General features: G+C 43.1%; 1 protein-coding gene across 1 annotated transcript in view; it reads right to left on the reverse strand.

Moving 5' to 3' along the window:
• CNKSR3 (CNKSR family member 3) overlaps positions 1 to 12,372 on the reverse strand; it is a 76,339-nt gene that overhangs the window by 11,863 nt on the left and 52,104 nt on the right. Inside the window, exons 5-8 of the mRNA XM_037052591.1 lie at positions 9,050 to 9,091; positions 6,244 to 6,363; positions 4,116 to 4,175; positions 171 to 239 (exon numbers count right to left, since the gene is read on the reverse strand). Of these exons, the coding sequence (XP_036908486.1) occupies positions 171 to 239; positions 4,116 to 4,175; positions 6,244 to 6,363; positions 9,050 to 9,091 (291 nt within the window). The remainder of the gene's footprint in view (positions 1 to 170; positions 240 to 4,115; positions 4,176 to 6,243; positions 6,364 to 9,049; positions 9,092 to 12,372) is intronic.

A 12,372-nucleotide genomic window follows, 5' to 3' on the forward strand; every position in this document is an offset into this window, starting at 1 on the left:
TCTCAAGGAAATCAGCTGTGAGCCAAGAGATAGGTACGAATATGTTCACCTTAGTACTACCTAAAATTATGGGAAACTTCAAATTTTAAAAATTCAAGCAAAATGGCTCTGGATTTAGGTTCAAGTCCTAGAGGGGGATATTAAGTCTTAAGTCTCGAGGAAAAACTCACCACGGTTTGCCGGTTGACCTGGATGACTTCATCCCCAGCATGAATCCTCTGAGACCTGTCTGCAGGAGACTACGAAAAACAAACAGAGAGACCGGTCTGATTTTCTAAGCTTTTCGTTTCTTTCTGTTCATGGTTCTTCATCCTTCCTTCTTCTGTAGACAATGAGCTATGGAAATGTAATTTTCTCAAGACAGATCACACATTGCATGTGAGCTTGCTGAGACTGCCTCAGGTGCAGAGCCTGGCTTACTGAAACCTGCGGTGTCTGTTTTATCAGTGACGTGTGGTAACAGATAGTCTGTCAGTTACGACAGCTGGCTTCATGTCACCTGGCACGGACAGTGGGTCACACTGTGGACATGATGAGCTGGTAAAAGCCATTGGCTCACCTAAAAAATACCTACCCTTATAAAACGAATCCTGTAAAAGCTGACCACTGTTTATCTCTGTCATTCCACCTCCTTCTAAGTAGTTATTAAAGCTCAATCTTATTTTCACTCATCTCTGTTTTAGATGTTATTACAATGGTATTAAAGTAGAAAGATGGTGAAAAGAGAAATGCTTTTAAAGAAAATACATTTAAATTTTTTCTCATTTGCAGGTTTAATTCAAAATAAACATGCTTCCAGTATCTAAACAAACTTCCAGACTTTGCTTTCCAAAAGAATACTTTACTACAATTTGCAAATATATACTCACATATGTATGTATATATAGACATATTGATGTAGTCTACTTGTCAAATATTTTGGCCATAGTATTCTTGTTCCTTTAAACAAACTAAAATTGTTTATGATTAAGATATCTTATATGAACAAAAGAGGAAGAAAATATAAACCTTTGATTTCACATGATAATCAAATGTTGTCTAGGCCAGAACATTTTATTTGGTAACTGATGTAACTGCCTGAATCTCAAACAATTTACAACTATCCTTAAAAAAAAATAGCACCTTTGAACAGGGTTGGGGTGGTGGCAACTAAACTGAAGACACACTTGCTGGATTTTCTCACTCAACTGTTGTGATAGACTCCACAAGGCATGAGCAAAAAGCAGCACCACACTGTGGAAACACTCCCTTTCAACTCTCTAGGTCCAACACAAAGCACAGGTGCGGCTGCCATTTTTTAAGAATAACCCCGCTGCTATAACAACCAGCAGCGCCTCACCTGCGAGACCGGTGTCATGGGGATGAGAGGGAGATGGCCTAACTGGAATCTCTCTTAAGGCATGTAAAAATAAATGAACACACCAATGCTCCTGTTTGTCCCTGTGTGTCAGGTGCTTAACCCAGAGTAAGAGACCAACTTTCCCAGCTCATCTTCCTGAGCCAAGGACTTGTTTAAGGTAAGTTTTGCCTTATAAAAGATGGCCCCCATGCCAGGAAGCCCCTGTTTACAGATGAGCAATCTTAAAATACAAGCCTCTATGTCCTGAATTGACTTCCCTTCCTAAGGATCCTCACACATTCATTTCTCAAATGTCCTACCGAGTGATTAAGAGCTGTGCTTGGCAGAACACCGGTAAAGAGAGAGCCTGATACTGCAGTTCTCCCTAGGCCAAGAGCTCTTGCCTATCTTCACCACGAGCAGGGCTGCTGCAAAACGATGCTTGTTCTGGTTTGCAGCAGAAGGGTGATGACCTGAAGAAGAATGTTTCCATTCTTCAGACACTAATCTCATTCCCACCTCATCTCATGGGGTTGGGGGGGTGGGACAGGGCATGGAGGGGTCCTGTCAAGACTCCTGTCAAGGTGTTGAACATCAAACAAACAAAAGCTAGATAAAGAATCACTAGATACCGTCCGGTCTGACCTTAGAATGATTGTGGCTTCCTGGATAACCTCAAAAACAGAACGAAAAAAGTCCTAGAGGACTGAGATGGCCCCTGGCATTGCTTCAGCTTGGAGTCCAAGATAGAGGAACACAGAGACCATCGGCTTGGCAATGCAATGGGTAATTTCCATTCACTACCACCCACCCCACTGGGTTTCCATTAAGATGTTCTGACTCTGAAGTCATAGCAACCTTAAGCTGGAAAGCTGTCCTGTAGTGGGCGTTTTCAACCAGCATGAAGTATAAGATGTCCAAATTAAGCCCATGAAACCTGGATTCTGACCTAACTTCCCACCCTCATCTACAGGACTTAGCAAGTGTTCAGCACATTCCGGGCGCTCAGTGAACACGGCTGAATGTCTGAAAGCCGGGGTGGCATTCTCAAATGGATCACCAGAGTGAGACAAATGCTCATTTCTTAATCTTTAACTGGAGGGACACTGCCCCTTTCTGGGATGACTTACGTACAGTCCTTCACTAGGGTCAACTACATCCAGGCAAACCCTGAATCACCCACCTAGTCTTATGACTAGGTAGGAATTTTGGAAAAATGTATCATTATATTTGATATGTCACTTGATTGAAAAGCAGCTCATTTAGTCTCTCACTCATCTCTCATCCTTAAAACAAAAGGAAGGGGCTCCCTTTGAAGATGAAATATCTGTGTGCCTTCCAGTAGGAACATCACAGTGTTCCACACATTTCTCCATTTATCTAAGATTGAAATTGCTTCAATCTCAGAGAGAATTTGGAGCCACACAGGTCTGGTTGTTAATGAGATCACCTAATTGCTAGGTGCAAAACCAACTCTAAAAGCTAAACTCACAGTCACCACCCTTCTGAATCCACCCAACTCTAAAACAATGCCCTGAGTGGTCCACAAGTATATTCTTGTCGTGGTTCAGCTGAAATATATGAAGTCTCGGATAAGGATAAGGGGTGAACTGTGTGATACATTATTCATTGTTTTCTTTTTCACCACCCTCAGTCTAAAAGAAGAACTTCCTGTGCTGTTACTGCCTATTAGGTGAGATGGTATAAAAACTCCTAGTGGTTCCCTGTGTGTTCTCCATGCAGCTCAACAAAGAACGCTTAAAGAAATTTCCTCACTCATCTGCCAGAACCACACAATGTATTTATAATTCACTGACTGCCTTAAGCAATGCCATTATTTTCTTACTACAAAACCCAAGTGTGTGTCACAAACCCTCATCAGAGGTCATGCCATCTTATCGAATGACCTAAATTCAACACACATTTCTGCCAGACAGATTAGAAAAGTAGGTCCTCAATTTCTTCTATTTTAAGACATCATTTCCTCTTGTCTTAGTTGATTAAACAGTAAATTAATTCCACAGACACATGCTTTTTTTACACAGACCCTGGAAGCTAGTCAGACACTTTAAGCTTCATATCAGTGTCATTTAAAACTTGCCATATTGTAGGTTGCAAAAAGAAAGCATTCACTGAGCTCTACTTTTCACAAATTCAAAATGTTTCAAGGGCTAAAGAAATGCCATGCATGTGGGAGAATTTCCAAACGAAGGATAATAGTGTACAAAGTCTCTCATAGCAGAAACAGCCTTGCTGTTTCTATTCAAAAGCTTAGGGGACCAAAAAACCGTAAATTTTGACATCATACCAAATGTTGTGAAATACAAGTCTATAAAAAGAATCCTTGTCATACAAAAATCCCAAAATAGTTGCTTTGGTGACACATAGATTCCATCAAACCAAAAAACACTGCATTTTACACATATGCTTACCAATTCCAGTTCTTGTAAGAGTGACTCTCAACAGCAAACAGATCATTTGCTGTTGTATTTATGCATGAATACTTTCAGGGTACAAAAGAAATAATGAACACAAGGGTGGGGGTAAAAACTGGGCAAGGTGCATGAACAAGAGCAATAAAGGGCGATTTAAATAATAAATTGACAACAGCTGGTGATAAGCAGCACACTAGCAACAGGATAAACGAAACAGGCGCCCATGCTCTCACTACAGACACTAAAACAGCATGCACACTTTCAAATGAAAAGTATGGGGACCCTGTGTCCAATTTGTTTAAACATCTGATCGCTTTTACACTTCACGGACAGGCACTTACGTTCTCTGTGGTTCCAGTAATCACGTGCAGTCCATCATAGGTGGATTTGATGTACATGCCCTAGGGCGAGTCACAGATAATATTAACTCATTACTCCAATGTTTACAAATACAGCCGCAAGTGTGACTTGAACTTATAAAACATTAAAGGCCGTCCCTGCAGAACAATGCTCATTCTGAAGCCTCCAGAAACACTGTGAAACAAGATCCTCGGGGCAGGGAAGGGGAACTGAACACACCGAAATACTAGTGGGAGAAATCAGACACGAGATCTCTTTGAGCCTCATGTGTGTCCCAGGCACACCGAATTGTGCGGTCACTCGGGACTGAGAGAGAATCTTCCCAGCCCTGCAGGGTGAATGAGGCCTTTCAAACAAGGGCTGTTCTCTCCTGACCATCTCTTTGTTCAGTGACACAATGTATTCAGTTAAATTTGGTATCAGCCGTCACTGTAGGTTGACTTACTCAAGCCACAAACAATCCAGACCAGGATGTATGAGTGATTTTAAAATTAACGCAACATAAGAAGTAAACTAGAAGCAAGCCCCCTTCTGCTTTAAGGGAAGCATCAGACAAATAATACACTTTTCCCTGTGAGTTAGCCATGTCATCGAGAACACATTTCTGCAGTTTGACTGGGCGCAGAGTAATTGCTCACCCTTGTGTCAATATCAGAAATCCCTTTGACCCTGAACTTACCCCGCTCAGCCACTTACACCGCTCCCTAATGAGAATCTCCTCAAAGATGACACCTTGAGGGTTCGCCCCATCCCTCTCCTTTCCAGTTACATATTTTCATTCTCAGAGCGGTCAGCTTTGATCCCTGTCCATGGCAAGCCCCTGCCCAGAGCACGTGCTTGTGTGACTTTACCATCTGAAATGGCAACTCCACTTCTGTCCACTCGGGCCCTTTCTCTGCTTCAATGCATAACTCAACTCAGCTCCAGGAAGCCTTCCCTGTCCAGTCTTACAATCCGTCATTTACTTTGAAGCCCAGCAGTCTCTGTATACATATTTCTACTTGCTAAAAATGAGGGCTTGTTGACCTTCGGTTTTCTGAGAGTAGAGACTGCCTTGATATCTCCTGACAGCTCCTAGGCACTCCTCCCCCTCCTTCTCCTCCTCTTCCCCCTCCTCCTCCCCATCATCAATGGCAGCTGTAGTAGCTGTAGCCACCAATCACTGCACATGGACTGCATGTTCAGCACCTGGTGCTCAGCATCCTTCATCTAACTCAGTACTTTCAATGCCCTGCAGGGGCAGTTATTATTATTCACCTTTGACAGATACGGAAACCCACCCATAAAGAGGTTAAGCCACTTGAGGGCTGGGATTAAGCTTGACTCGAAGCTTCTAAGTTCATCCATGGGCCTCAGTTCCCATCACTTAAATTGTAGCAAATTAATCTCATCAGGTGTCTGGGTGCTGATCTAGGTAATGAGGCAACTACCCTGTATGTATTCTCAGGGCCTGTTATTACGGAGCTTCAGTACATTACCAATGAAACACTTCTGAATTGTTCCTTCCAAGCAGTCTCCTCTCGCACCCACCCTAAGTGCTAGCGGAGATTTTCGGAGCACATGTTGTTTTGTACCCGAAGACCATCTTTCCTCTCTGTAAATGTTTTCTACTTCCCTGCATTGCTAAGTCCTAGAAATAGAACTGTCAACACAATTCCTCCAAGATATGAGTGAACAGTTTTAATAGTGTATTTATTTTTACACTTTGAAGACATAAAACATATCAACAGTTCAAGCCCTGACCGGTGTGGCTCAGTGGGTTGGGTGTCATCCCGCAAAGCAAAAGGCTGCTGGTCAGTTCCCATGCCTGGGTTGCGGTCCAGGTCCCCAGGTGGGGGCGTGAGAGAGGCAACCACACACTGATGTTTCTCTCCCTGTCTTTCTCCCTCCTTTCCCATAAACAAACAAACAAACAAACAAACAAACAAACAAACTATTAGGAAAAAACATATCGACAGTTCAAGATGGCAAATTCCTAACTACATGATGGAAGACAGTCTAATTCCATTGGGAATTATAGTGACAGCAATACGGAATTGTGGGAGGGAAGTTAATAAACGACAATGTGTTATTGTTTGAAAATAAAATGAGTGTTGCTGGAATTCTCACCAGGCCTTCCCCAGGCTTCACGTTTGGCAGGTGCACTTCCTCCAGGCATGCGCACTGGCTCATAACAGGGTCTGCGGTGGACCGGATCGTTCTGTCACAGATGCCATTTAGAACCTTGACCTAGAGGTGGAGAGGCAGAACGTTGGGAGAGGCTCAATCATTACCCAAGGTTATCTCAGGCTGGATTTTTTTTTAATTTTTAATTGTATTTTTCCATTACCATTTATCCCCCTTATTCCCACCTGGCCCCCGTAATCACCACCATGTTGTTCATGCCCATGACTCCTTTTTCTTTTTTGCACCATCCCTTCCCACCTCCCCTCCCTGCCCCCCATAGCTGTCAGCCTGCTCTCTAGCTGGGAGTCAGTCTCTAGTTCGCTTGTAAGTTCAGGTGGTTTATTAGAAAGAAGTGCACTTCACCTATAATCTTTAGCTCTGGTCGGCAATCATTTTGATAATACTGCTCAGTGAAATTGGACTCTGGATTTGCTACTTGCAGGAATGATGCCGCTCTTTCCGCTTTGCCTAAAAAAGGCAGCTTTTATATTATCTCCTACCCAACCACTGAAGGGCACAGGCAGGGCAGGAACCCCCTTTGGCAGCCCAGGAGAACCCATTCCCAACCATCTGCAGTTTGTTAGTGATCATATTCTCTGCACACCAAATATTGACAAAATTATTGACAGGTTAAAAAAGAGAACTGAAAGTGCAGAGTTCCCACATACTTTCTTCCCCATCCAGCGTCCAATAGTTATATAATAACACAGTTAATAACAACAAGATATTATTAATACCTTGCGTTAGCGCATTCCATTTGTTACAGGTTATTAACCAATACTGAGAGATTATTACTAACCCAGGCCCACAGTTGACATTAGGGTTCTCTTTTGTACAGTTCTATGGGTTTTGACGAGTGCATAATGGCACGTAGCCACCATTACAGTATCATACCTAATGTCACTGCCCTAGAAATCGCCTGTGCTCCACTTTGTCATCTCGCGCCCCTGCTCCACCACGAGTCCCTGGCAATTGCTGATTGTTTAGCTTCTTTGATTTTTGCCATTTCCAGAATGTCAAATAATTATTGTTACACCATATGTAGCCTTCTCGGACTTGCTTCTTTCACTTAGTAATATGCATTTAAGGCTTTTCCAGATCTTTTCATGGCTGGGGAATGTATTTCCTTTTATTGATGAATAATAATTCAGCTGTAAAGTGTCTGGATGGACCACAGTTTGTTTATCCATTCGCCTACCGAAGGACATCTTGGTTGCTTCCAAATTGGGGTAATCATGAACGAAGCTGCTGTAACATTCCATGCAAGATTTTGTAGCCGTAGGTTTTTCATTCATTTGGGTAAATGCCCAGGATTGCAGCTGCTACACCACAGGGTAAGAGCACGGTGGGGTCTGTCAGGAACCGCCACACTGCCTCCCACCGGCGCTGCGCGACTTTGCGTCCCCCGGGCGAGGAGCGAGAGCGCCTGTTGCTCCGCATCCGCGCCAGCATTTGGTGGCGCCGTGTTTTGCACTTTGCTTATTCTACTTCGAGTACAGAGGCATCTTGTGGTTTTAACTTACAACTCCCTAATGAAACATGATGTTGTACATTTTTTCAAATGCTCAATTGCCAGCTGTGCATCTTTTTTTGGTAAGGTACCCATTCAGATCTTTCGCCCACTTTTTAATTGCACTGTTTGTTTTCTTATTATTGCATTTCCACGGTTCTTTGTATATTTTGGATACAAGTCCTTTATCTTCTATGTGGGGTTTTTTAAAATATTTTTTCCTCGTCTGGATCTTCTATTTTTCTTCTCTTAACATTGCATTTTGTAGAGCAAGGTTTTAAATTGTAATGAAATCTCCTTAGCAATTTTTCTTTGATGGTTCATGCTTTTGGTATCGTATCTAAAAACTCATCACCAAACCTAAGGTCACCTAGAACATCTCCTGGGGTTTTTTCTAGGATTTTTACAGCTTTATGTTTTGAATTCAGGTCCACAATCTTTCGGATGATGACGATGCTCACAGTCTTTGAATGCCAAACCCTGACCAAGTAAAATGTTAAAGACAAGGTGAGGGTCCCTATGAAATGGTCTCCGCGTAGAAATCACAGCGGTTACATGTGGTTACTTCCTGCAATCAGATCCATCTAAAGTTTCAAAATTAAACAACAACAAAAAATCAGGAAATTCCAAAGAGTAAAATTTTTTCCAAGGGGGAGAATCCAACACGTGACACATTTCAAACTCCTCCAATTGGTTTAGCCTCCCTATTTATGGAAAATATATTTATAGCGGTTTCATTGCTAAATTCCTCAACATCAGTAGGGAGGAAGGCCTTATCAAAAGAGCACAGGCTGGCTTGTGTCAAAAGGAGGAAGTGATGATGAATAGTTACAAAATGCTGTTCAACAGTCACAGTAGATCCCCCTCCATCACCAAGTGTTTGCCAAGGATTTGTTTTAGTCAAAACGGTCTTAAGGCAAAATCTGCAGATCAGCAAAACCCCAATTAACAGGCTAGCTGTCAATTTAAGTCTAACTGCACACTGATGAAATGTTCATGGGAAAAAAACCAAAGCAAAAGAGAGACCAAGTTCAGCACAGGAATTTTCACAGTCGTTGGTCTTGTTGTTAAATAACTTTTATTCTTTCTTTCCCATCTAACTTAATAGACCCATATTCAAAGGCAATAATCCAAAGTATATCCTGAATTAACTGACCACAGTGCATTTACTCTAATTAAAGTACTTCTCACTGTTTTGGTAAAAGGAATTTTATAATAACTTTGAGAACATATACTTACTATGGTTAGAACTTTATCCTCCATTTCTGCTACAAGACAATCCTAAAGAAGGGAAAAAGAAAAAGAAAAACTAAATATAAGAACTAAAAGCTTTCAAAAACTGTTGGCTGAAGCATTCTAGGTATTTCCTAGAGCCAGCGGTCCCTGATATGCCCCCCCCCCCCCCCCCGCCCTGCAGCCTGAGCCGTCCTGGACAGACAAACGCAGGAGAGACCGGGACGGAGAGAAGGGGCCGAGGGGGATGGAATGGCCATTTGACTCCTCCTAAGGTTCTGCTCAATCCTGACCCAAGGAGCTTGCCATCCCAGGAACCTGTCTGACTGATGATTAACCTGAAAACCTACAGCAGTCACTGAGCTGAAGTCCACCTACTCTCCAGACTGTGTGGAGAGCAGGAAGCTGTAAGTCATAGTCCCCAAACCTGACGATGGCTCCCAAGCGTGGCCTTGGGCTGCCACTGGGGCCAACCAGCCAGGCGTCTTTAGCCCTGGGCCTGCCTGTAAGAATAGCTTTCAAATAAGGGCTCAACCACAAAAGTTTATTTTAAGCACCACTGAGATTAAATCAGATATTTGTGTCCTTAAAAGATGAAAAAGGTTCCACAAAACCTTCATTTAACACAGTGCCAAAAAAACGGTCTTGAGGCATGCTATTAATGACCTTAAATAAAGGGCTGGAATGCAAAGCATTATTTACTCAGCTCAAGAACAAAAGACTTGAAACTGTATGAACCCAGTGAGCTGATTACAGCAATCACCACTGTCCTATCCAGAAGCAGCCAAAGTGAAACAGCCAGTGTGTGACTCAGTTTCTAGAACTTGTCTGCAGCAGCAAATTCTAATCAAGGAGACAGAGAGCACACAGAAGAAAAGGGAGACCAGCTACATTCTTCAGAGTTTATTTGGCACCATTAAGTATAATCCCAAATGGGACATACTATGGAAGTGCTCATTATTTTATGTACACGAAGGCTATTAATCAACTCTGCTGGAATTGTCCATTTCCCTTCCATCAAAAAGTCACTTTAGGGCATGCACGAGTGGGGATAGAAAGAGCCACCAGTTTCTACCCTATGTGATTTTATAATCAGGTTTTCCCTGTCTTCTTAAAGTTTTTAAAAATTTTCTCTACTCAGCAAAAACGTGGGAAACAGTAATAATTTCTCACTGTTCCCAAAATTTATACCAGCTCTCAGGAAAAGGGCAGTGGAGTAAGAAAAGGCTCAGAAAAAGAAATTTAGAAATGCATTTTTACATGCCTGAGTCTGATATAAATTCAAATTACGGGAAAACCTCTGTAAAACACAAGTAATTAGACTTCAAAACTGTGCTTTTCCACCTCCAATTTGTGAAGGGCGAGAGACTAGCAACTACTATGATGGCTCCACCCCTGTTAGCACTGCCTGAGGGACAGAATTATTAAATAAATGTCAACTTCAGGAAAAGAGACTACTCATGTGGTCTTATGCTGGAAATGGAACTAATAATTTGCATTTCTGGTTTTTCTGCACAAACCCCAAAGTGATACGAGCACTGACAGTATCCTGACCTAACTGCCTGCAGGCGAGAGCCGCTCTCCCTACCCCAGGGCCCGAGGTGTGACCTCACGGTTCCTGATACTCGATTCTTTGATGGATCCAAGAAGCTTTCCCTCTGTGGTGAGAGGGTCACTGGGGAAAAGAAACTCTTCTGCCCCTCTGAATGGCTCGAGTTGCCATGTGAAAGAGCTCCCTTTTCAACTTCCACCATCATGCATGTGGGTTCCCACACTCATTCCTACTGGGAGGAAGCAGCTGCGGGCGTGACTTCACGTAGTTTGGCTTGAAGGCCATGCAGCAGAAAAAAGGAGTATTGGAACCAAGTCACGTCCTCAGGAGTCAGACAAGGCAGCTAAACTTTGTCACATCCCTCGGTCACCTGGATCGGCAGACTCAGGGAAGCCTTCTTGGCAGAGACCCAGCCTGGGCAACCAACAGGTGCCCCTTCCCTCCACGTTCGTCCCTATTCTGCCTACCTGAGGAGCCTCTGGCAGTCTGTTCAACCTCTCCACGCCTGTTCCCCTCTCTGTAAATCAGGGATGACAGGACCTACCTCGGAGAGCTGTTGAGAATTTTCCTACCTCAGAGAACTCATGTCACGGCTCAAGCACACAGCGCATGACTGATTCACAACTAGCTCTCAGGAAAGGGCCTCCCGCCTTTCTCCTCACCTGCTCTCATGGCTACCTTTGCCTCCACTCTGTTCTCTTGGGCTTTACATTGCTCATTTCTTTCCACACCAGAAGTCAGCACCCACCACTTCATTTCGCCTCCCGCCACTGTGATTCCATAGTTCATGTCACTGCAGTTTTGGAAGGATTAATGGACAGTATTGATTGCAATCCCCTCCCACCTCAGCTTCCTTCCCCTGAAATCACAGCCTGAAAACTGGACAGAAGATCTGTCTGGAAGACTGGGTGTGGGGCTGGAGCTGATGCACACTGGAAAGCAGTGTGCAGTGTCCTTACAAATGTAGCCACAGAATCTTAGAACCTTCCTTCAAATCGGGAGACTTACACGTTATCATGAGGGGAAGGCGCAAGAAAGAAGCAGGGGAAAGAGCCACATGTGGAAGAGAGAAAGGACAAAGGGACAAGGAAATGCCTGTCTTCACCGACAGGGACACAAAGAACAAAGACTCCAGGAGAACAAGTTCCTTGTCACTGGAAATAAAAGATGCAACTTTTCTTGCTTCAAGTCCCCAGGTAAAAGGAATGAATGGAAAAAGGGGGTTTCTTCCCAAAAGTCAATAGACCTTCTGCCAAGATGTTCAAAGAAAGAGAGGGTGGGACCAGCTCAGTCTGGCAGCTGCCATCCCCCAGACACTGAAACAGACATTCAACTGATTACTTAATACAAACGGTCACTTCTAACACAAGTGTACATCACCAAATGATGCCGCTTGCCAAAGCTCCTGGGTTCTCCAACTACTGCAGAACATGCAGGGTCATCGACAGCTAATGATGGTTTTCCAATCTAAGTTTATAAAATAATATTCCCACATATATTTACACAGGGTCTGGCAGACGCAACACCCGCTTGAGTGTGGTTGGTAGGACAATAATGTGGGTGTAATAATTTATAGTTTTATAGTTTTCATGTAAACATGTCACCTAAAATGTCATACGGTGTGTTTGAGTGTGACTGTTATGTGACAGAATGACAGGCTTATGATTTTGTAATAAAAGATTTTGTCATAAAAAAGGGGCATTATTTGTGCTGGGCTCCCTATATATTGCCAGGCTTAATCCTTAAAAATTACTGATATTTAAACAAACCAAAACAT

The sequence above is a fragment of the Sturnira hondurensis genome, unplaced genomic scaffold (genome assembly GCF_014824575.4).
Source record: "Sturnira hondurensis isolate 20B ecotype Veracruz unplaced genomic scaffold, ASM1482457v3 Scaffold0000167, whole genome shotgun sequence".
NCBI classification, from domain to species: domain Eukaryota; kingdom Metazoa; phylum Chordata; class Mammalia; order Chiroptera; family Phyllostomidae; genus Sturnira; species Sturnira hondurensis.